General features: G+C 40.0%; 1 protein-coding gene across 20 annotated transcripts in view; it reads right to left on the bottom strand.

The window, feature by feature from the left end:
• The window catches only part of LOC101175561 (pleckstrin homology domain-containing family A member 7), a 138,450-nt gene that overhangs the window by 27,747 nt on the left and 84,112 nt on the right, over positions 1 to 26,591 (bottom strand). For 12 of the 20 annotated variants that reach the window (XM_078948398.1, XM_078948397.1, XM_078948403.1 and 9 more), the window contains 5 exons: positions 21,099 to 21,210; positions 15,620 to 15,724; positions 12,666 to 12,738; positions 8,680 to 8,780; positions 565 to 746 (listed from right to left, as the gene is read on the bottom strand). In XM_078948398.1, coding sequence (XP_078804524.1) covers positions 565 to 746; positions 8,680 to 8,780; positions 12,666 to 12,738; positions 15,620 to 15,724; positions 21,099 to 21,210 — 573 coding nt within the window. The other 8 variants (XM_078948399.1, XM_011475780.4, XM_011475789.4 and 5 more) reach the window with 5 other exon arrangements.

A 26,591-nucleotide genomic window follows, 5' to 3' on the forward strand; every position in this document is an offset into this window, starting at 1 on the left:
AACAATCAAAGCAAAGTGTAACCATTAACCGTGTATTAGAGTGAGTGAAACGTCATCTATTGAAGATGGTTCACTTTCGGCTCCAAGCAAATGACGCCGCCATATTGGAGCCACGTGACATCAGTAGGTAGTGCTTGGTTTTAGTCAGTCTAAGTCATCATTTCTATGGCAACCACTCTCACCAATCAGGAGTGAGCTTGTTGGAAATCCACACCCCTACCACTTAAAAGAGGGCTCCGGAGAATCTGTCAATCAAACCTTTTTGAACGTTTGATGTCAGACCACATACTTTTATTGAGGCATCTGATTGGTCAGTTTGTAACTTGAATAACTTTGACTACAGAAAAAATACCAAGAAAAAAAAGATTATCAAGAACATGTTTAAAAAAAGAAAGGTATCAGATTCTTCTTCTGGATTCTTAGAACCTGCATGTACTTCCTGTTTGGACTGCAAAGGAGGAGGGGTGAGACTTAGTCCAGTCCAGTTTGGTTGCAATATTGTTGTGAGACAAAGATAGCTAATGTTAACTCAGGTGTAGTGACTGGGTGGGGGTGCCGCCATACCTGACTGTTGTATCGATGTGGTTCTGCATCAGCGCAGCCTGGTTCATGGCCCTCAGCCAGGTGCTCATGTCCTCTTGAGTGTCAGCACTGAAATAGTATGTTCGCATCCCAGAGTGCTCCGCCTGTGAGCCAATCACAGAGCTTTGCTTGTAAATGTAGGAGCGCATGCCAGTGTGGGTAGCCTATGGAACGAGAGGGGCGGAGAGGTCAAGCTGTGGTCAGCGGCGAACAGAAATCATCAGGCAGACAGTGCGGTGGCCACAAACACAAGGCAAAGTCATGCTGTTCCAAAGAAACAACACCAAGGGCAACAAAAGACAAATGCAGAGTGTAGAGAAATACACAATGATAGCAACCAGTTGAGACCCACACCTCAGCAACTTCTGACCAATGAGAGAAGGCACAGGACATAGAAAGTAAGATGAGCTTTAGCTGACCTCCGTTTACCTCAAGAAACATTTGCCATTATCTTTTGCTGTGTCCATACAAATGCAGGAAAAAAGTGCTTTACATGTGTCTTTGTAAAGCAATATTTCAGAGTAAAGTGAGTCAAAAAAAGTAAAAAAGAAAGAATTAGAGCAGTTTTTTCAAAAAAGGCACTTTAATAAAGAAGTAGAGAAATGTTTGAGAGACAGAGAGACAGAGAGAGAGGGATGGATGGATAGATAGAAAATAAGACCATCTACCTATCAAAGGGTGATATAGAGTAAGGCTCAAATTAATACTCATCAAAATATCTGGATTAATCCTAACGGGAGTGAGGATAAAAAGATTAATCTTGAGAGGCAGAGTCTGTCATTAATAAAGAAAAATAAAAGCTCTCAAATGATGTAACACTTGATCTACACATTATGAAGCTACATTAGAACGATGTTCATCAGCCTGATATTGTAAAGGCCTTATAATTTATCAAGTTATTAAAAAATTCAGAGAATCAGGACATTTTTAGGGGCCAGAGGCAAAAATCAATACAGGAAGCCTGTAATCTTCAAGCCCAGAAGCAGCAGTCAGTTTAAAAAAAAAAAGAATGGCTGTTTGATAGAAATCCCTGCATGGGGCCAAGGACACTTGCAGAGATCACTGTCTGAGTGCACAGTTCCCAGTATCATGCACTCGTTTTTAATGAAGTGATGAAAGACGCAAAGCCGTCAAAACTGTTAGACTATAGAAAACCCTTCCAGAGTCAGAAAAAAAGAACAATCCAGATTGTGACAAGCAGATGTTGCTCCAATTTCAATGCCTTCTCCAAAAAAATGACTTTTTGAAGGGGAGATAAATAATGAAATATATGCTTCATCAAGTCTGCCAAAAATATAAAAAATACTCATTTCATGCGGCTCTGAAGTTCCAGACATTTCATTCCATTTCCTTGACCCTAGAGAAAATACGAAAGGCACAATGCCTGTGTGGGCGGACGAAGCAGAAACACCAGACATCACAGTTCAAGGTGCGGAAAAGCAGCGGAGTGATTCCAGCAAAAGTAAAAATTAGATATTACATTTTCAGTGTTTGGAAACGAAGCTGGACGGATTTGTGGTTCACAAAGACAAACATCAGCATGGTAGCTATCTTTTAAACTATAGACCTGTGTCTTGAAGGTTTTTTACTTTTTACATTAAAAGATTAGACAGTTGAGAGGCAGCTTTACAAAATGGATTAATAAGATTGTCCTGAGTAAAGACGGCAGGAGCAAGGGAGTGAAGCAACCTGATGTTCAGAAGCAGCTTAATTAATTGCCTTTAGGTGTTTTTTTTTTTCATTTTTACATAAGATGTCCTTGTTAATGTGGAAATGTTGGAATCCGTCTAAAAAGGAAAAAACTGACTGCACAAGAAATGCCCCACTTTTCCTTTTCCTTCCTTCTGAGCTTCATCGGCTGGGACTGGAAAAAACAAATGGAAGCACTTGCTCATAACAGATCCATATAAATGAAAACTAATGACACGGTAAACGTCTCCTACCCAAAGCTTGTCCCTCATCATCAGAAAAACGTCACAATAACATGTTGAAAAAACCAAAACCCTATTTTTAATCAAAGAGGGTCTTTAAGAGCGATGAAGCGATGATCAGGTGATTAGATCCACCTAAAGTGTTAACATGTTTTAATTAACAACAAACCAGGGCTACGTGTTTCCGCTCTACAATAAATGGTTATTTAATCTCTTAAAGCTGAAGTCATTAGTTAAATAATTCCTGGGAATTTTATTAGCAGAGCAAGAACGGTTATTCTGACCAATAGAATGACTGGGTAAAAGCTGTTTATTTTTCTTTAGAAGTCTATGGGAGTTTGGTTTCTTAGAACCAGCGGATACTTCCTGTTTGGAACACCGTCCACTGAGTCCACTTCTCACAAACAGTCAATCTTGGTAACCCTTGTGCTATCCTAGGCGCTTTAACGTTGGGAATTGGGTCATCTGGACCCACTAGACAGTGCTCTGAACCTTTTTTCTTCAATGATTTGTGATCTTCACTGGTGTCCATGGATTACATGAAATCTTTCCACCTTTATCCACCTTTGTCATGGTAGGGAGAACACGTCAATGTAAGGGGGGGGTCATCTAAGATAGCCAATGATAACCAATGATTTGGTTGTGCTTAAGTGGATTGTCTGTCTATGTTTCCCCATTCCAAATTTCAGAAATTCATGTTATTGGCTGGTTAGGTATTTCAAAAATAAAGGATTTTAAATACAGTGGTCCCTCACTCTCATGTGGTTCTTTCGCAGTCTGGCAGATTTTTGATAGTTTTTTTTCTTTTCTTTCTTTTTTGCAGCTCATCGTGTTCTGGGTCCTGATAGGCTGCCAGCCATGGTCAATTAATCTTCTCTGCACCGTGTCTTCTGTTCAAAATGTGTCCAGATAGCCAATTTTACATAAATCTTCAATCATGATCAGACCTTTGTTTTCATTCCCTTAGTTAATCTATGAGGTTTGACTTTGAGAGTTTAAACAAGACATGTCAGTCTGAGAAAAAAATCTCTAGTGTGTAGTGAAGGTATTATATTGGCTTAAAACATCTGAAATGATAGTAAAAAATAAAGCTGACTCCTTTTCCGATTTGAATTTTTCCAGGACACTGACCAGATGAAAACACCACATGATCACGGTGTTTCTGGCCAAACTGCAGATGTGTTAGGATTCACGTTGGGGCAGAAAGCAAGCAGGAAAACGCTTTGCTTTAAAAGGTTAACGCTTGTCCAAGAACAGATGGAATATCTTTACAAAAACAGAACAGCCTCCTCAGGAAACAGCTATAAAGGCAGTCTCATCCATGCACCAACGGATGACCTCCTAAAGCCACAATGGGCCAGGCTGCTGATACGACAGGACTACGGGGTTATCTGGACCGGGCACACATTAGAACACAAACATGCACTGAACACACACACACAATAGCTTCCACTATGAAAAATCTAGCTTAAACCCTGCTGTACATTAAAATAATAATAATAATAAAAATCCACCAGGTTTACATCCATTCAAAACAGCCATTGTTTTTTGTTGACTGCATAGAGACAAGGCAGGAGCTTCTGCCTCTTTAACAGGAACGCTTATCATTCAAGAACCACCTACCAACACATCTCAAAAGCACACTGCTTTTTATGAGATCTTTAGAATTTTATTTTTACTGTTTCCTATGCTGTTTAATGAAATGGGCCAAAAAAAGAAAGAAAAAAAAACTCTTTTCTTACCATTTATTTCTGCCCCTACTTCACTGAAGCCAGCAGTTATCTCTTCCGTCCTCTGTGTCCCTTCTATCGCTTCCTCTCTTTATTTGCTTTATATTTTCCACTCTGAATCACTTCCTGCCTTTTCTGCACTCTCTCTCCATCATTTCAAAAGTATCACTTTCTTCCCGCGCTCACAAAAGCTTATAATGGTGAGTGACCAGTGCCCGCAGACAGCGCCCTGACAAACACACGCTCGCTTTTTGTCCGGCCGCTATTTAAGGAGACATTACGCTCATACAGATAAGCTTCAGCGGCCACAGCACTACAAAGCTCCAGATAAAGGGCTTCTCTGTGCTGCAAAAGCCTGATATAAACTCAAAAATGGAATCTTGTCTTTGGGAAAGCAATAAATCCAAACAAAATCCAACAGGGATGCATCTACTTATTTTATTTTTCATTAAATATCAGCTTTTAAAAAAAGATTTGATAAAAATCAACATTAAGTTGGCTTGTTAGTTTGCATAGTAAGATTTAATATGGCATAAGGAGATTTAAAACAATAACATTTTAGTTTTGATTAGTGGAAAAGTAGAAGAGGGATAGCCAAGCTTACATAGCTCCTAAAAAGCGTTTCCCCAATTTAACAAAACAAAAGCATGCTAGCAAAGCAGAATTGACAGGCAGGAATATGCATAAGCATGGAATAAAAAAAATAAAATAAAAAACAAGTAAATGACAATAAAAAAAACTTCAGCCAGCTTCATAAATTCTTCTCAAGACATGAGAAAATGACACAAAAATGCACTGGAATGGGATGCTGTCGCTTTGATTGAAACAAATAGGCACACACCAACAGCAGGCACGAAAGGATAAAGAAGGTTATATAAGGAGCACATGAGAGCGTAGAGTACCTATTTATGGGCTTTCACTGGCCGGAGAGACACACTCATGAGGAGGGAGGGAAGTCCCAGTCAGGCAGCCAGCCAATGGGAACAAGAGAGGGAAGAGGCTTTGGTAAATATGGAAGGTGTGGGTATAGGGTAGGAGGTTAAGGGTTTAAGATCTGAAACACTCTTTTCCAGGAAAATTGGGAAGGAGTTAAAAATGTGAGTAAATATAGATGAAAAAAACATGTTGCTTTTTGTTTTTCCATGATTTATTAGGAGATGAAAGTTTGTTATGTATCAATTTGGTTTTCCCAAAAAAAGAACCTGTGCTCTGATCTCATCATACCGTAAAGAGCCTTCAGGGATTCTGTGCACGATCTTTCAGCCCTCAGGCAGAGCTGCACCGGGACCTGTCATGTCATCATGATCAACACAGCCAAATGTGCTTCGAAGTGCCCTAAATACCACAAATGTAACCTGAACCTGTACAGCTCTGGAAAAGAGCTGCATGTCGACTCCGAAACATCACCAAGAGGCGGAATGATGGTGATCACAGTATTTATGGTCAGATCAGTTTCAGTTTCAGTTCCCAGGTTATAACCTTGAAGACCTTTTGGGAAACTGGATTTTAAGCTGTCTTGAATGCAGAGCAGAGCCTCATTTTTAGTCGAGCAGGAGTCAATTTTAGAGATAAAGAAACTTTGAGGAATTAAGTATTCTTTTTCCACCACAACAGAAAACAACATTTCCTAATGGTTTGGGTTAAAGTCGGACAGAATCTGAAAGAATTCTGCTGGCGGTCCATTGTAACAACACCAAGCAGCCAGTGATATCATAACGTATTGACCACATTTGGGAGTACACCCCCATAATCACTGCAACAATGGCAGAATTATAAAAAAAAGTTAAAAGACAAAAACGGGGTTTTAGATTCCTTAAAGCTGTTCCATGAAATAAAAAAAATTAAGTAGGAAAAAAAACCATGACTACTTTATCAAGCAATAGCATTGTCTGTATATGAAAACTGGACTGAGTGACCACTCCCTACTAGCGTTCAAACAGGAAGTACCCGCCGGCTCCAAGAAGTCAAAATCCCATAGACCTTTACGGAGAATTAAACAGCTATTCCTCAGTCATTTCACTCGTCTTGCTCACCGTCTTTTTTAACATGTTCTTGCCAAACCCACTTTTTTTCAAAGATTTTTTTTTCTTTATTGCAGGTTATTCAAGTTATAAATGGACATATCTGAGGTGAAAGTACTCGAGCCAGCTTTCAGTAGTAGGGGTGTGAACTTTCAACAAGCTCACTACTAATTGGCAACAGCGGTTGCCATAGAAAAGTTGACTTAGACCAATCCTGACCCATCATTGCTTACTGACAGTGACGGTATCATGTAAGAAATTGCCACTGAATTAATGTCATATTGTTGGAGCCACATGGTCATTTTCTATGTGTGATGTCACACTCACTCTGTCCAGTTCTCATATACAGTTAATGAGCAACAGTTGACACATAACGCTCTTTTGCATGGTTTACTGTCCATTTCAGGGGCTGCACCATCCCAGCATCCTCCAAAAAAAAAGTTTTTTTATACAAACATCAAAAGTTGAATGTTGTCTTCCTATCCTGCCCATAAGATTGATTGTCCAGGTTTTAATTTGCTTTGTTCTTATGGAAGACTATTGTGCAGCCCCTGAAATTGGACACACATAGAGATTAGTCAACACATCGAAACAGTTTAAGGTGAGGTGAAGAGCAATAACGTCTTATTGCAAATTAAAAAGAAAAAAACAAGTGGATGGAAGAAAACGATTCCTGTTTTACCCAAATCCATCAAGAATATGGTTCATGCTATTTTTCTAAAGTCTCCCTATAGACTCTAAGGTTTGTCCCCTAAACTTTAAAGAGGACAGTGGTCTTCTTGTCGCTTTTAAATTTGAATTTGGTCATTAATGAACTTTTAAATATCCATTGTGTTTACTCAGAAAAGCCCATCCTGTTAAATACATTTCTGGGGGAAAAATAGACAAACACCAGCATCTGAGCAAAGCTGTAAAGGAGTAAAAACCAGAGGGATGCTAACAGGAGGTGAGCTGTAATGTCCCATCACTCATCCCTCTTAAACCCTGCGTGACTTCTTCACTACTGTAAAGGAAATAACTAAGAACTTTACAGAAAAACTATGATCAACATCATTGATGTTGTGAGTAAAAACCTAAAAAAAGACAATATATCTAAGTGATCTAAATACCCAGACGATAAACTGAGTTTGTTGCTCACTTTGTCTGAAATTCTATTGTGTTTATGAACTTACAGAGATGTTAGATTAGAGACACCAGGGTTTTATATATCAATGATATTACGATTAAACTCATTTTAGTAATTTCAAAAGACAGAATTTATTATTTTCGAACTTTAAAGTATTTTTATGAGAAACAAATTGTAAGCAGAGGTAAGATCAGGATGGGAATTGTGCTGCGGGGTATGGAAGATAAAAAAGGCATGCTCAGGAAGCTGTTTGTGTGACCTTATGACCTTTTATGCTAAAAATATTCATTTTCTCTGCAATTCATTTTTAAAAATCAGCAATTTGAATTGATGAACTGGTTTGGAATGCACAGGCTGACTTCTACAGTAAAAGGCTAAAAAAACCGCAGCTTAACTTTACATGTGTTGGACTTAAAATACAAACATGTGCTTCAGGAAGTGGAGGACCTTTGTGCTATTCCAGTGAGGCTTGTTTGTCTCTATACAGTCACTGAAAGTCCATCACCAATAATAGACCTTAATGCAGCAGGTGGTGAGTCCTGCAATGAGGAGCACTTCATGGAAGGAAAATCTCCTCCTTTAGCTGTCAATCAAACAACACTCCCCAATTGTTTAAAGTGTATCTATAATTTAATTGAGCTTGATCCCAAACAAGTTGAAATACCTTTTGACTTTAAAAATGTCACCTAAAACGATATTTTTTAAATTTCTAACTTCTAGAAATGTCAAATCAAATGAAAAACCACAATATGAAATTCATAATTAAATCTTTTGGAAAGATTTTTTAACATATTTCTACATGTGCTGGTTAAACATGCTGCAGGTGTTGCATGGTTTCTCCCAGTAAAAGAAAAAGAGCATTTATTTATATCATATGTGGTTCACTGTCAGTAATGATACAAACCACTCAGTGGAAACTGTTCTGCTTTATATAGCATGAAGTGTATATGTTTTATCTCAAGTGGCTCCTGTGGGACTAAAACCCTTCATCACCTTCAGCAAGTTAAAATATAGTAAACATGACACATCTTCAGGCAGGGATTTGATAGTTAAGCAGAAATATGCATTTCTTTATAATTTTCTGCAGTTTTTCTTTTTTTTTCTTGGCTTAAAGCTGATTTCAGTGCTGTGCAATTAGAAAAACACATCTGATGATACATTTATGTATTATAACACTATGCTTGCTCGTCTTGTCTCTTTAGGCCAAAAGAGATTTCAAAATCTACAGACCCCAAAAAGCAGATGACAATGAATCCCAGACAGAGTCTTTAGAGCGAAGCAAAACGTACCTTGAAGGCATACTTGCGGCTGATGTGATCCTCGGGACCCACGGGTGAAATGACATAGCTGGGCAGAGGAATACTGCCCAGGACCGCTTCCTCTCTGCTGTCTGGGGAGGGGGAGAGGGAAAGGGAGAGTAACAGGGGGGGTGGGGGGACAAAGTAGATAAAAGGGGCGAGGAAAGTATGAAAGAGAGATATGGAGGGAGGAGAGGGGCAATAGAATAAATATCACTCATCACCCACTAATATTCATTCCTGCCTGCCACCCATATCATAACACTGATCCAGAAACACACACACACACACACAAACACGCACACGCATGCCGTCACTCGTACCAACGTGTGATGCCAAACAGTAAATGACCCCTCTGGAATCCCAGTGTCACTGGTGGCTTGATGCCTTTTGGTGCGGCAATGTCCAATTATCTGACCCCAAGTCTTTCATATATTGGAATAGAATTGTAAAAGAGAAAGGCTGGAGAATTTAGCGCTTCAACATTTTTAAAAAGTAAAAGAAGTGTCACATGTCCGGTGTGTACGTAGCTTAATGATTTAAAAAGTGTGTGTCCGTGGCATCTGTCCATGGTTCTGAGTGTTTGGCTGAGAGCCGATAAGACAGGGCTGTGGATTACAGATGTAATTGGTTAAAAATAATACAAGGGCCCTTGGAGGAGACATTCTCTGCATGCTTGGTGAGACGGCGAGGTCTTTTTATCTGGCCTCACTCGCACACACTCATGTCATTTTAAACACATCACGCAGCCCTGGTCATGAAAAAAGGGGTTCAATTACATACAATCAGCACATTGTAAAGTATTTACAAGGAGGGGGTCAGAGGAAGGACGAAGGCATGTTCCAAGTGATACTGAGAACGCAAGGTGTCATCTGCTTAGCCCCCTCAAGGCAAATTTGTCAGACAAGGAAAACAGAAGAGAGTGAGAATCTATGATGCTCATTTATGTGCAGTGAGGATGCATAGTTTTATAAACAGATTCTCTCTCGAGCGGAAAGAGGAATTTAAATACTGTCGTCTGAATGAATGTTAATTAGAGGCAACATTGTGCAGATTTCCCAGATGGAGAAGGTTATTACAACGAGAGGTCTATTCATCGATTATTCTTCACAGTATAATTGCTGAAATCATTTCAATCCAGATTCCAGAAAGTTCATCTGTTAAATGGATGCAGATCATTGCTGTGGCGCCCCCTAAAGGGAGCAGACGCTTTCAGCAAGTCATATCCCTGACCGAAATACAGGCCTCACTAACTGAAGACAGTGATGTGAATGCAAATAGTTGTAAATAAATCGCAGATAATAGAATTTAGTTTAATAACAGAGTCTTTTTAAAAAAAACACACGTTGTAAGCATTTGTGAAACATTTCAGAGTTTATACACTGTGATTTAAGTCAGCTCCTTTAGATTTACTTATACTTGTACACTGAACTGTAAATTTGATTCCTATAGGTTTATACATGATGTAAAAAAATTAATATCCATCTTTTCATTATCATACAATTTCAAAATCCTGATCATATTAGGTGGGGGGTGTGAGGGGCTGTAAGCTAGCAGGTGAGCATGTAAATGGTGAGTTGTAACTAGTGGGTGACGGGAACGGGGGAGGGGGTTGTTCTGCAACAACTGTCCCTCCTACAACTTAGAGGCGAATTTCTAATAAAGTATTGCTGTTCTGCAGAAACTGTTCTAGAAAACGACACAATCATATTTAAAAATCACCGGAAATGTACAATTTAAAAAGGATTAAAAGATGATCAGAGGGGTTTTTGTACGAGTTGTTGTTTGTCTTTACTTTAATTTTTAAACAATGTTGTAAAATATGTCAAGTTTTTATCCTTTGTAGTACTCAAATATCCCCAGAATTGGACAAAATAGACCATTTATTGTTGAAATATAATTGATATGATCAATTGAAATGCTACTCCTCCCTATTATTGAAATAAATGGTAAATACTGTCTAATTTTGTGCACATTTATTATGTTTATCTGTTAATTTGATGCTTTTCTTTTAAAGGTAGACAAAAATGTGGATAACAACCAAGCGCAGCCTGACCTACACAGCTGGACAAGTCACGTCCAGCACATGAAAACAGAGAAAACAGGACTATTGTTGTCTGGACAAAAACAATAGATTAGAGGGGAAGAAGAGTGCTGCTGGGGAAAGATCAAGTGTTTCCTATGTTGAAAAGAGAAACCTTTGAACTAAAAAACAAATGGAAAAATGAAATGGCAGAGCATTGATTGCACCCTCCTGGGAAGATGAGCCGGCAGCTGAGCACCTCCCAAAGGCTGTGTTAAAAATATGGAGATGAAAAGTGGAGGGGTGGAGAGCCAGATTATGTCAAGCAGTGATGGTTTTAAAGCCCAGTGGTGATGGAGTGTGTCATGAGAGTGAGTGCTCGTCATTTTATTCATGATTTCCAGCTGAAATTCCCCAAGAAAGATCTGACTGTTGCCTGACCCAGACTGATTTACCACCTGATTTGTCAGCTTCACAGTCAGACTCCAGCTTCCACTTCTGAGCTTTGTTGGCAATGTTTGAATTTTTGGCTTTTAATCTTGAGTTCTCCTGCTACATTTTAGCTTTAAATTCAACGACTTTAGTGAATGAGAATGATTTCACGTGATGATTCTAAAGCCTTCTACATTTTCAAATGTTTGGACTTTTTGCTGAAGATTTTCAGAGCATAAAAAAGCCAAATGCATACTTTTATTTACACCTATTTTTTTTTAGAAGCAGACAAATAAATTTATTATAAATATTCATTAGGATTATAGATGGCATATCGCACCTTCATTTTTGGGCGAAATTGAAACCAGCACAACAGCTGACAAGAGGAAATGGGGTTGTGAAAGTGAAGGTTGTTGAACTGTGGAAATGTTTAATTTACTGTCAGAAATGCAGTGATGGTTGAAGCTTTAATGAGAATAAAAAGAAGACTAATCAGGTACAGACATACAGAAGGTGAGCCTCAAGCTCCAATCTGCATTCATGTTGAATTAAACTGGATTTGGAGCTTCATGCATGGTCGTCCCTGCAGCAGGAGCATCTTCAGCGCAGTTTGACCTACTTTCTGGATACCACATCAATCATTCAATGTGTGATAGAGTGCTTACAAAAACAGACACAAACAACAACAATGCACCTAGATTTGTCCTTTATTGTTCAACATTCCTTACTTTAAAATTAATTTTTGAAACTAAATGAAATAATCTGAGATGTATGCATTGTTTGAAGGTTTTGAAATTGTTCAGATTTACATTCTTCCTTTACACGGATCAAATTTTGTTCTAATGTGGGCGTGACTGAAATACTAAATCTCTAGTAATGGGCTGCATGGTGGTGTAGTGGTTAGCACACTTGGTTGAAATAGTGGCTGGATCCTGTCAGTTTGCATGTTCTCCTTGTGCATGTGTGGTTTTTCTCTGGGAACTCTGGTTTACTCCAAAAAAAAACATGTTTTGTAGGGTAATTGATGATTTTAAATTGGTGTGTATGTTATTGAGACAAAGCTTTCAAAATTTAAATGCTTTATTTAAAACTGTCTTTTATGATTGAGTGTGAGTGTATATAAGGGTTGTGTGTTATTGTTGTGCTGCTGCCTCTTGGCTAGGACGCTCTTGCAAAAGAGATTTTTAATCTCAATGAGTTTTTTATCCTGGTTAAATAAAGGTGAAATATAAAAAATAAAATTGTGTGGCCCTACGACACAATGGTAACTTGTCCAGAGTGTACCATGGCTTCGCCCAGCAGTAGCTGGGATAGGCTCCAGCAACATGTTGACCTTGTATTTGTTTTCACTTAAAAAGCTTTTTACGGACCATTTGTAGTGTGGAGTGTGTTTATAATCTGCTGTTCAGCTAATACAGCCAAACGTTGATTGGATGACCTTTCATGATGGCTGCTAAAACAACAAACCCAAAAAATTACTAATACAGAAAACAAGTGGAGTCAGCAATATGCAAAAACTCACCTTTATAGTAGAACAGACAGAAGTCAGCCAAAACAAACCACTTCCTCTTCCAAAGACGCATCCCAGAGCTGTCCTGCAAAGGGAAACAACGGCAGACAGTGTTAGTTGAGTCAGTGTACATAAATCAGAACCATTATACAAAACAGGACAACTTTGGGCAAAGATCTTCAGGAGGAAGGGAGATGATGCTAATAGAATGGAAAAAGGCACAGTAGGAGCCTGCAGATACAACCAAGGATGTAAAATTATCAAAAGAGAAGAGATGCGGGGACAAAAGCTGAGATAATGAGGTAAGAAGGAGAACAGACAAATCACTTTGTAGTCGTTTGCTGCTGCCTGTGCCTGTCACCTCTCCTTTACTGCCTGTTTTATGTTTCATGGCAGAAAATGGGATCTTTAAATAGCAGACGAGGGATCAAACCCCCCCTGAAAAACTGTTTTATGGGCTTATCCTTTGGCTGGAGACGCACTGAAATACAAACAGGTATGTACCATATGTGGGTAAAATGAACTCTCCATTTAATTAATGGCGATCTGTGTTTGCAGTTGCAGGTGTGTGACAGTTTTAACTCTGAATGGATTTTAAAAAAAAGTTTGTAATTAAAATGTAGTGTGTAATTGTGTAATTCTGTCTGTGTCATCTGTGTGTAATCTGATTACCAGGAGCTCTCTCTCACACACACACACACACACACACCACACTCTCTGTTGGTCCTGCACAGGCAAAGAGAAACCCTTCAGTGGGACTGCGCCAACGGCAGCTATTTTAGGTATGCCAAAAAAAAAAAATAAACGCATTCTCCAACACCCTTGTGTGATCAACAGCAGGTGCCCTACATTATCAAAGCAAGGTAAATTAGGAGGAGTTTAAAAAAAAAAAAAACTGCTTAAGGAAATTAAGCGGGAAGATTAAAGCCACATAAAGCAGCTGGGATGAGAAATCATTATGTAAATATGAAAATCTTTGCATTTTGATGACGACATTTCTAATGGCAGCTGAATATCTGTATTTTTGTCTGCTGTATATTTACATTCACTCTTAATGCTGAAATGCGTTTTTGATAGCGATTAGCTTATTTTTCGGGTATTATTAGGTTTTTTCTTGAATTTAAATAAACGGCTTCCATTCAACGGTTTAAAAAAACCATGAGTTCAGTCTGTTGATTACATTGAATTCATTCAAAAACTTGACAAGAATTGCTTTAAAAAAGGAGAGTGCAACGTAGCAGCTGATGGTGAACGCTTTTCACCTCCTCCCTAAAGCACACCAAGCCCGAAACTATGAGGGTTTGCTCCAGTAACTGGTGCTTTATGTGGTTTCATTGTATAGTTGTGGTTTAGTTGTTGTCATCTCTATAAATCACTAGGATTTCCAAGAACTGCATCTAAGTAATGATGTATCGGCTTTTGCAATAACAGGAGTCCAGATCCAGAACAGGTCATTTGATTTTGAGTATCTACTGATACTGAGTCTCGATCTGAGACTATTGAAAAACTTAAAAAAACAGGAAAAAAGGGAATAACCCCATTCAGGTTGGTCTTGATTTTTATTCCATAAACCTTCTTTTAAAACTTTGAAGTAGCTTAAATAATCAAGTAAAAAGTGCAACTAGAAAAACCTTCTATTAACTAGTAAAAATAGGTGAAAATGTGTCATGTGAGAAAGCGTAGCATTAGTTCCTTTAGAACCATGAGTCTTTTTGATTAATTATGATCCATGTTTACATGAAAAATTCTTTAAAATAGAAGTGATTTTCTCCTAAAATCTTTTTTGCAGTGCAACAGTAAGGTAATAAGTAATATTAGTCAGCTGAGAAACTTTGGTGACTTAGCTTTAGTATTTTCAGAGCTATTGAACAGTTTTGATCAAATGTGATTCACATCTCCTTTAAGAATGAAAAGCAAGGATTTTCTTCCAAAATCGCTGTTTTAGAACGAATAAGAGGATGAGTTTTCATGACTGCATCCCATCAATGTAAACATTTGTTAGTTTTGGTTGTTTATGAGAGATTATGAAGTCAGATTGGAAAGAATTATGGACAGGGAAAGTATACGCATGGTAAATCTGGGATGTCTGTAAACATGTATGTGTCTGTGTGTAGATTTTTGTGTGTATATGATGATGTGGGCAGATGTTGATGACAATGAAAGGTATGTAATGCTGGTGCTGATGTAGATTATACTGTATAAATTTAAGGTATATTGTTAGGGGTGGGATTAAAAAAGTTTTAACTTCTTCCTACTCTATTTCAAACTATATATTGATGTCATTTATTTTCATTTATAATCTATATAAAACATTTTATTTATTGTTTTCTATGTATTGTTCAAAATAAAAATGTAGAAACAACGTTTTTTTTACAAACAATTTTGTATTTATTCATTTATATTAATATTATTTTTTATTGACCTTGCATGACATTGCAGCGCCTCACTGCCGACTGTCTGCAGCAGGAGAGCGGCTTTTTTCTTTGAAATGCCTTTGTAGGTTATTGTTTAAGTGAAGACAAAAAGCAAGAGACGCTTGCTGTCAGTTTTAAACGTTTAATAAAAGAGTTTTTGTGCCCTAAAGTCAGAGTCATGGGATATCTTGCTAACTTTACTAAAACAAATAAATATCTGATCACTGATTGGGAGACAACATCAGAAACCAATCGAATCGGAAACTGCCTGATCAGATCAAGACATCCGTGATATAAACTATAATCGAATTTTGTTTCAGCTCAAAACATTGTATCTAGATTATTTTTCTGTTTGTTTGTTAATGCTTTCTTTAATCTGACTTCTTGGTATCGGTAATTGGCAGCTGTATATTTCTTAATGAATTATATTCCTATAATTAAAGGAAATGCTGTATATCCCAACCACACGGAACACAGAAAGACCAAATAAATCTACAAAAGGTGGATTGTGACAACTCGAACTGTTTAAATGCATGTCCAACTGTTCCTTACTTGTTTGTACAGCCACCCTCTCACCACCACCGGGACATCAAGATTCCTCTTGATTGACTGCTCTCTCTTTCCAAAGTTGTGGATCTTGCTACTGGAACGGGAAACCTGCGACACAGAAAAGCAAATCGTTTTTTGGGAGGTTTAATCTGGTAATGGAACAAAAACCCAATATCAAAGTAGTTGTCTCCTTCTTTGAAAGAGTTAAATGTCTTTGTTTAGATAGTCACACAGAGAATTTCATTATCCAGTTTTGGGCCTGCTTAGTATTATCAAACAACTGTTTCATGCAGCAAAGTTATTGTCTCTTATCAGTTTTCACACATGCAGATTTCTTTTTAGAAACAAAGCAGTGTGGGAGGTTGCTTGATTTGAATTAGCGCTTGGCTCCCAATCCAAAACTGCTTGGAAAATTATTTATGTGACAGAATGGAACCAGTTGGGAACTCCTTCCCAAACATGTTCTCTGAAAGAGACAAGGACAATGGTTTGGGCCTCCATGTGGTAAAAAAAAGAAAAGGCTCCTCTTCATATCATTCAGGGAGAACAGAGGTGAACAGACCATCATCACTATTATTACATTTTAGAAAAAGAGCTTCTCTATTTCGGACCTAATTTTTAAGATCATTTTGGCCATTATTTGAGAATAGACAATTTCCCTCTAATTTCAGTGACTGTTAAGAGTTTTCATGTCTCAGGTCAAAAAGACAGAGCCGAGATATGAATCTAAAAAAGTGAAAGTTTAACCTTTGAATCTATAAAACACAGTTGTTTGAAAAGTCAACAGCACCTTTTTTTTTTTTAAAAAGGAGGGACTCCATCCATCTTTTAATCCTGCTCAGTCCTGTGCAGAGTCATGAGGGATGCTGGAGCCTATCCTAGTGACTGTACGGGATAGAACGGATAGAACGGAGAAAATACTTTTACTCTAAAACAGGAAAAGTAGTTTTGAAATTGTGCGGAGGCAAAACTCTCTAAATGATTCTGCTCTTGAGAGCAATCACCGACAAAAGCTACATTTTGTCAAAGGTCCTTGAGCTGTAACGCTGAGGCAACATATTTTTAACATTTTTATTCTGGTCTTAGCAGATCCACTGGTAAAACTGAGCCTTTCCAAAGTCACACTAAAACTTTACGGAAAAGCACATGCAGGTGTGGAAATCATTATCCAGGAGTTGATTTAATTCCAAATCATGAACATTTCTTTAATCTATACAAAAACAGTTATTGCCCGTTTCGGTTATAGAGTGTTATGTATAGAATACTGGCATATAAATAGTCGCATCTACTTCTTTCTTTTGAATGTTCATTTTTTCAGTTTTTCAATGCTCTGAGCTAAAAACCCAAACAAAAGTGACCATTTATTAAAGACTTTGGTGTGATGTCAAACTGTATTTTTGGTGATCTTTTTTGGCAAAGCTTTCAAATGGATCAAGTCCCACTTCTCCTTAGGAAGAATCCAGTATGTCAAGTTTTGACCCAACTTTTAATCTGTGTTTTTTTTTTATTAAACAAATTTTACAAGACAACGATGTGGTATACTGTTCATGTAGCTCTAATAAAAGCTGTTGTTCCGTATTTACAGTATAGCAGCTGGATTGCTCGGCTGGTTGGGTTTAGGGCTGGCACACGGGAAACCTGGGGTTCGCTATGTAGCCACAAGGGGACCCCAGTCTGGGTTTCCCTGTGCTCGTCCCCAGCCCGGATAAAATACAGGGTTGTGTCAGGAAGGGCAAAAGGGGGAAAACTCTGTCAAAACCACCAGTGAGAATCAGTGAACGGTGTTTTGGTGACAGGATGTGTTACAAGCGGAACGTGTTAAATATTTACAATATACACGATCTGAAGGTCAAGAACAGTTGTTCATCTCTAACTCCTAAAATGATTGGTTTGAACACCTTTTGAAGAACAACAAAAAATCCAGTCAATTGTCTCCTTCTGGAAGACAGCCAGTTCACAAGAAAATTAACTAAATGAACACTGAATGGCAAGAGGAACATTTACTAAAGTTTCCAACCAAACAAAAATTATTGGTGTGCACAAGTATCTAAAGTTATGATTACATAGAATGACATTGCCCCTTTAAACAAAGCCCTTAAATCTTTGACAGGTATACTCTGCTTTTTCTAAGAATAGATGACGTATAAAGGCCCATTCAATTCAGATAATATTTCTGGTTTTCAAATGGTTTTCCAATACAGAGTCCCTCGTTTATCGCAGGGGTTACGTTGGAAAAATAACCGACAATGGGTGAAATCCAAAAAGTATGTAGATTATTTAAGGCTGTAAAACCCATCACTAGATAGTTTATACACTTTTCTCAAACAGACATGAACATTTTCACACTTTCAGTCCAGTATTATAGAATGAAAAAAATCTGATCAGGATCGAAGATTTATGTAAAAGGTGGCAACCAGAACGTATTCTGTACAGGAGACACAGCACAGAGAAAATTGATTGACAAGCTCTACAGCCAACCAGGATGCAGGACACACTGCGCAGTTTTAAAAAAAAAGAGGATGCAAAATTACAAACAACTAGACTGGGAAAGAGGAATCGCGCTATAGCAACGGGACAATGTACTCTTGAGAACCGAGTGATCATGAAATAAAGCTTGCTTGTGTTGGCAAGCAGAACAACCAAATGTATAATTAGTCAATAATGTTTTCACAATGCAAGTAAACAAAAAAGAAGGACTAAAAATGTAAATAGCAAACAAGGACTGTAATTTTTTGAAGCTAGAACTATGTTTATTCCTTTTGGACAACTAGTTCAATGATATAAGAGAAATAGATGCAGTATGTGCCACCAAATACCAATGCAGCGTGCATTTATTCATGAAATCTCATTACCCACACCCTCACAGGCACACCCCTCACAAATATATAACAAAATGTGTTGTGATGGTTGCTTGAGTGGGGATGTCTGTCAACAGCGCAAGAAAGATTCCACAGCTGGGGACAGCAAGCAAACACGCTAATTAGCAAGAGGCTGGCTGGCCAAGCACGATGACAATACACAGAGGGACTCCAATGCTGTCGTGTTGGTGTCTCGCATCTGCAAATACAAAGTTATGTATTTGTGAATCCGAGTGTGTGTAGTGCAGTGGTCTATTTTTAGGCCGTGGGTAATTTTGTGGAACGGACCGTGGTCCCTGCTGCACAGTAGCACTCCGTCTTGTAGGTGAGTGACTGAGAGTTAAAAGAAAAGCTACTCATAATGGAAGGGGCACACATTGAAACAAGCTAAAAGCTGGGGGAGGCCACTCTGAGACCTGAAAGGCTGCCAGTTCAATTCCCCAGTGAGCCAGAATTATCCGACAACATCAAGCAATCAAACAAGAGCATCCTTTCAGGTATCTCATACAGATGGAGTCCCATTAGGAAACACAGAACTGTCTCTGTATTAAAATCTGATCCAGGGCCAAATGAACTAAATGAACAAACACAAATGCATGATAGTTAATACTTAATTTGATGTTCTATGTATATAGGGGAGGACACTAAATTAAAACTGAAAACTAAAATTGTAAACAAACTGAAATAACTTGTTTCTGGCTCATGTCTCAAGAGGTAATATTAGGATAGAAAATAACTTATTGATTCCACAACTGGGAAATTGGTTAACTGTAAATTTAGATTTTTCTATATAAGGTCTGATTATAGGTTTAATGAAATAGAAATTGACCTTGTCTGAATCAATTCCCGCACTGCTTAATGAGATTTTTCAAGTAAAGCTCATTTCCTCAGCAAGACAACTGGACCAATGGAAGGCACTTCAATTGATTAAAATGGTACTTTTGGTGTTTTTTATCATGTTCTTTTAGCATTTTTCTGATGTTGGTGGACAGCTGTGTAGCTCAGTTGGTATGGTGGAAGGCTGCCACCCAGGAATACAGGGTGCGATTCCCGGAGGGGAATAAACAATAGAACTGGGTGCACGGTTCGGCTGCAGCTCACCACTCTCCCAGGGGATGGGTCAAAGAATGTATCTATTATTATTTGGAAAGAAAATTAAGATTACAAATGTACTACAGAGTATTTCTTGATTCAAATTGTTGTGAATTAGGAGTAGACAAAAAATAGGGTTTGAAAGAGCCTTAAGTTGGTACATACAAACTACAACCAATGGGTCACAAGCTCCCTGTTCCGCTTTATTCTGATCCATCGACTTATAATTAAATAGATCCATGCACGTCTTTGTTTTTCTCGTCTAAGCTGGCATCTGGCTGAAAACTGTATCACTGGATAGCTCCAATATTGTTGCACAGCTAATGTTAGCTGGGGTTGTAAGGGGCTGTAAACTAGCGGGAGAGATCAGTGCAAGCTTACTCCCCACCAACAGCCCTTTGGGTGTAGACTTTGACTTTTTGAACAAACGCTCAACTAAACTTTACATCTGCTATCCTTCATTCCCTTTGCCCTAATAAAAAAATGTTGCTGTTTAAATCCAATCAAATGAAGATATTTCTGAAGTAAAAGATTACAACATTACCAAATCATTTTTTAAGAAGATTGATCACATTTTGGGCATTATTTTATTTTGAATACTTAAAGAAACAAAGCTGGGACTATTAAGCAGAGGGGCAAAGAATTGATGAGGCAATTAAAGGCACGATAGCTCTTCTCATGTAACTAGAAGCCCAACAGAAACCTTTATATGCAAGCAGCTTTAATTATCTCAAAAGAAGTGGTGCAGGCTGTTAGGTACACAATATCACCAAACATGCATCCAGCAACAGAGGAGAAAAGGGCTTAAAGGAGGATTGTGGCACATAACTCATAGGGGAAAAGGAAGGATTTGTGTCTCAGTGCACCCTTTGATGTTTCATCAGAAGTAGAATGAATATGACTTATTCAAACTGTGGATTCATTTTATGGTGGTGATGCACTACACACAGAGGGGATATGGATGATTCATCTTTCCTCTGAGACAAGATCCTTTTGTTAAGAGTTGTTCTCATCAGAATGAAAACCTTGGGCTGTTTTGCTGCTGTTTGATGATAGAGGGAATGAGCTAGAGCACTTTGAAAGGGAAATGGAGCATTTTGAAGGATGTTCTGACACCTACGCACTACAGGTAAAAATCAAAGTTTCAATATTTGTACCTGGACACCTGTTGACGTGCAAGAGAAAATGTCACACCAATGCAGACCTCCATCTTTAAATGTGTATGTGAGAAAAGTTGGAAGCACGAGCTGTAATTCCTGGACCGGTTCCATAAAAGTAAACCAAAACGTGCTCAGAATGACCTGATGACTTATCTTAATCAAAGTATGTCCACTGAATTCATAAATTCACACAAGTGTAAGCTTTAGGCACAGGAAGTCAATTTGGCAAAGAAAAGAAATAACGTTTCTGGGTAAAAACTGTTTTTTAAGTAACTAATGTGAAAATCTGTTGGAACGCTTACAAAGTAACAGAGAATAAAAACATTTTTCTGTTCAGAAAAGAAGTTTCCAAAAAAAAGAACGGAAACAAACCTTGGAGGCTGAAGTGTTGTCCACAGTGGAGCCGGTGATGACCGTGGAGCCATCGCTTACAGAAGTGTTGGAGAGCTGCTCCGGTTTGGACGTCATGTGAACACCCTGCGCCCTACACAAAGGAAGACACACTACAGTCAATGGATGGCATTAAGACAATACAAAAAAAAAAGGCCAGAAACATATTAGGTGTATAAGGCCAGGTCATACTGGTCACACTACACACACAATTTTAGTCTTACATGTTGTCTTAACAGGGAATTGGGTTTAGTTTCCCCCAATCTTGACGCCTTCGCTGCTTAACTGCCCACAGTATTAGTAGTAAAAAAATGTTTTTTTTCAAAAACCCACATGCCGGTGTAGGTACCATAACCATTTGGCCTCCAATAACCATTGGGGGTCCTTTTGACTGAGGATAACGTCACACTACGGTAACCCCACTTGGACAAACTACGCAGCATTGAGATCTGCTCGGGCTTGACATATTTTCATTTCACGTTTCCTTTTGAAACCAAAAGTTCTTTTCCTTCATAAGTTGTGTCTGACATTATTCTTTGTACCGTAATTTCCGGACTATAAGCCGCTACTTTTTTCCTGCGCTTACAGCCGTGCGGCTTATTTTATGGTTTTAATTGGCGGCCGCCATGTACGCATTTTCGGACACAGTGAATGGTTTGTATACTCTATCTAACACCAAGCACAAGTCATTTGTATTTCAACACACCTCTAAGCAGCCAAACAGCATGGACTTGACTTCAGGTCTTAGACACTTCAGTCATGGTTCAACAAAACGAAACACGCATGCCCGGCCGCATCCCAGAATCCTTTGGTGCCATTAGACCCAACGTGCACGTCATCGCCACTACAATATGATGAAGCTTTCAAGTTAAAAGCAATCGTTGAAAACAGCGTGAAAAAATCCACCATCACCATCGGGTTTGGAAAAGCCGGTCAGCTGCGTGACGGAGAGAACAGCGCATGCTCAGGAGTGAATTTACCTCTGAGTCATAGTGACTCGTCTGGCTGCACGTAAATATGTGAGAATAACATCAGCCTTTATTTTGTCGGGACACGACTGGAAACACAAATTGACGTGGTCGTGTTAACGGTTATTAAGGACTGAGCGAGTTTTGCATTGAAACGCTCACAGCCTCCGTGTGAGCTGGAGACTGCGTGTCGTGTGAGCTGCGGGGCCGATGGCAGTCTGAAGGCTCCCACAAGTAACAACGCATCCGCCCCTCATCCACAAAACGTACAGTATTAAGTCCGATTGCTCTGCACAGACACGATTTGCTCCGTTCACCGGCGCAATGGGGACGAAGTGCTCCTCCTTGAAGCCGCCCTGGCCAGAGCTGTCGGAGTAGATAGGAAGGAGAGACAAGGAGCGCGCGGGAGCGCAGAGCGCAGAGGCGTCGAGCCATTCTGCAGGCTGCAGCCAGGGCTTACTCGAGGAGCAACAGTGTTTGTTGTGGAAGGAAACTTCTGACCCACGCGCCGCGAGGAGGCGCGTGTATCGCGCTGATGCGCGCGCTTTTTAGTCGTCGCTGCTTTATTTTACTGGTGTGTTTTTTAACCAGCCCTGTTACTCCCATAACGCTGCAGCGACACAAGCGGAAGGAGAGCTGTTTCCGTTCACCCCTCCGTGCACTGCTGATACTTGCTCATTCTTAAACACGTACAACAGTGTGGCGAGCCGGGCATGGGCCCCGCCTTTAGCCCCTAAGACTCATGGGAAATGGGGGATCGCGGATGTAAATTTCCTCATCATAACTGAGGGATGTAATGTTGATTATATGGTTACTGTTTGTAATTTTATGTATGATACCTAGATTGTCAATATGTTAAAAAAAATAAATAAAAAAAAAAAAAAAAAAAACCATAACTGAGGAACTTGTGAACAGAATAGAGTTCCATGCTGTTTGGTAGATGTAGATAAACACAAATACATGAGCCTGAGGCAAAGCTGACTCCACCCACTATGTGCTAATGAATCACACTCACTCTGGCAATCAGGACGTGATTTGTCAGGATGACAATGTTGCCTAATACATGCGACAATGTTGCCTAATACATGCGGCTTGTAATCCTACGCGGCTTGTGTATGTATAAAAGCAGTTAAACACGTGAAAATGGGTGGGTGCGGCTAGTAATCGGGTGCGCTTTGTAGTCCGGAATTTACGGTAATGTTTGTAGAGAGATTTTGCCACAACCCACTTTGTGAAAAGATCTGTGGCTGTTATAATGAACCTGCTGCTCCACGCAAGCGAACCGTGTCGCTGATCAAAGCAGCTGGAGTCTCGTAGCTTCATGTTAGCAGGCAGGAAAGCTGCTTTGTTACAGTGAGTCCGTTCTGCTGCAATGTATTTAATAATAATCACAACAATAAAAGCACGTTTAGAAGATAATCTCGCTCTGTTTGTTTAGAACGGACCGCATAATATCTTCTTCTATGGTAGTATCTTAATTTGTCCAGACCAATCACTATCTGACACGTCACCGGACCAACGGACGGCCAATCACATAATCTGATGTCAGCACTAGTCGAAAGACCCCGAACGGTTATTGCAGGCCAATTGGTTATGGTACCTAGACCGCTACTGCCCTCGAGAAGTAATAACTGGACAAGCTTCATTCCACATTCACTTTGTGGTTTGAAAGACGTTGCTGGGAAAATGTTGGAATATCCACCATTTTTGACTCCTCTCAATTGGTTGGATGGAAAATTATTTTAGTTTCTAAAGTAAGTTCGAGCAGAATTACCCCTAATGACAAAAACATTTGGGGGGAAAAACCAACTATGATATGATTTTTCACTTACGGAGTGTTAGGTATCTTGTTTTCTCTTACAAAGGTGCATTCCAGTAAAAGGCATGGAAAAGTGGTGGACATCTCTTCAATATCTAGAATGTTGCCAATAGTGCAGTACAGTTCTAAAAAATAACCCACAATAGACAAAATCTGCAAAGTAGCCATCTTTAAATATATATGTTCAGTTATTATAGATGTTTTCTGCTTTAAAATTCCTCACAATACAGTTTATAAACTTTTCTCACACAGGCATCATCATTTTCACACTTATCTCTCTTGTTTAAACTCTTAGTTCAAACCTTCCTAGAAAAATAGTTCCAGTATTAAAGAATGAAAACAAAGATTTTCTAGTAATCTAGAATGTACATTCAATAACTTTGGTAAGAATATGATAGCACGTGTGAAGGAGTGATTGAGTGCCCTGCAACAGACAAGGTTTACCCGTCTTCGCACAACAGTGGCCGGGACAGGCTCCAGCAACCCCTAAAAGGGGGACAGTGGGTTATGAAGATGAATGAATATTATAGCATGGGACCACTTTATTGAGCTTAAAGTAAATGTAGTTTCTACTTGTATATACAAAATTGGACCATTGACTATATATGAGAACTAGACCGAGTGAGTCTGACATCACCCATAAAAAACGGTTTACTTTCAGCTCAAACCAAATGAATCAGTTGCCATTTTTTCCTGATCCAGATGCTGCCATGTTTGAACCCCACAACGCCAGTAAGCAGTGATAGGTCCGAATCAGTTTGAGACATCTTTTCTATGGCAACCACTCACTCTGTAACGGTTTCAGTTCATTTGTGTTTTGTTGCTGGATTTCCTGTTTTATTTTGTAGTATTTCCTGTTTCGTTGTTGTTTTGAGTTTTACCTTGACCCATTCAGTCCTGAGTGTTTACACCTGTGTCTTGTTGCCTTGTGTTTATTTAAGTCCTGTCTTTCCCTTCCTCCTGTGCTGGTCCATAGTTTGTAATTGTCTCGCTCCCCCGTTTTCAGAGTTTTTCGAGTCTCGAGTTTTGCCTGCCTGTTGCAGTGGTTTTGTTTTGTAGTTTCCAGTTTTGTTATTAAACCTCCATTCCCTGCATCCTCCTGCCTCCTCTCCTCTCTGCGCCTGGGTACCTCCCATTCCCCCCGTAACATTATGGACCAGCCAAATATGTACCCAGCAGAGAGTGACGTTGGGTGTTTTGGAGCATTCTGCCAGGAGGCAGACGAAGAACGGCCGGACGAGTTCCTCTACCCGGGCATGAGGGACATGCGGCTCCTGGAGGCATATTGCCAGGAGGCAGAGAGGACCAGATGCCCCTGGTCCCAGGTCTCCGGTTCCATTTTCGAGGGGAGTCGCCTAGCCTCAAGAGGAGGTCTTGAGGCTAGGCGTTCCTGCCGCGGACCCCGAACCCGAGCCGCCTGCCGCGGACCCCGAACCCGAGCCGCCTGCCACGGACCCCGAACCCGAGCCGCCTGCCGCGGACCCCGAACCCCAGCCGCCTGCCGCGGACCCCGAACCTGAGCCGCCTGCCGCGGACCCCGAACCCCAGCCGCCTGCCGCGGACCCCGAACCCCAGCCGCCTGCCGCGGACCCCGAGCCCCAGCCGCCTTCCCCGGACCCCGAGCCGCCAGCCGTTTGCTGGTTAGACTGTCTATACCGGACGGCGCTGCCTCCCGGCCGCCCTCCGGACCCGCCTCGCCGGACAGAGCGGTCTCCGGGCCGTCCTCCGGACCCGCTTCGCCGGACAGAGCGGCCTCCCGGTCGTCCTCCGGAGCCGACTCACCGGACTGCTATTGGCCTTTGGATTGGCCTTTCGGGCCCCCTCCTCCTGGACTCTTGGAGGAACCTCGGTGCGGTTCCTTGAGGGGAGGGTTATGTAACGGTTTCAGTTCATTTGTGTTTTGTTGCTGGATTTCCTGTTTTATTTTGTAGTATTTCCTGTTTCGTTGTTGTTTTGAGTTTTACCTTGACCCATTCAGTCCTGAGTGTTTCCATCTGTGTCTTGTTGCCTTGTGTGTATTTAAGTCCTGTCTTTCCCTTCCTCCTGTGCTGGTCCCATAGTTTGTAATTGTCTCGCTCCCCCGTTTTCAGAGTTTTTCGAGTCTCGAGTTTTGCCTGCCTGTTGCAGTGGTTTTGTTTTGTAGTTTCCAGTTTTGTTATTAAACCTCCATTCCCTGCATCCTCCTGCCTCCTCTCCTCTCTGCGCCTGGGTACCTCCCATTCCCCCCGTAACACACTCTTGCCAATGAGAAGAGAGCTTGTTGAAAGGCCACTCCCCTATCACATAAAAGCAGGCTACATGAAATCTGTGCACTATGTACTTTTAATTGGCCAGTTTATGACTTGAATAATTTGCACTTAAGAAAATGCATCATAAAAAAAACATGATAACAAAGGTATATAATAAGAATAAGAAAGATGATTCTAAACAATAGAACGACTGAGTAACAGCTGTTTATTTCTCTATAGAAGTCTAAAGGACTTTGGCTTCTTGGAGCCAGCCGGTACTTCCTGTTTGGAGTGCCAAAGGGGGAGGGGTCACTCAGTCCAGTTCTCTCATACAGTCAATGCACTAGACACAGCTTGGGTTCCAACTTAATAAAAAGTACAACATCGCAGAAACTGTGCTCCACCAGACACTAATTTTTGCTGTTTGCAGTTAAATCCCCAAGTCCCATGGGGAGTGTTT

The sequence above is a fragment of the Oryzias latipes genome, chromosome 6 (genome assembly GCF_053564925.1).
Source record: "Oryzias latipes strain Hd-rR chromosome 6, Olatipes_Hd-rR_3.1".
NCBI lineage: Eukaryota > Metazoa > Chordata > Actinopteri > Beloniformes > Adrianichthyidae > Oryzias > Oryzias latipes.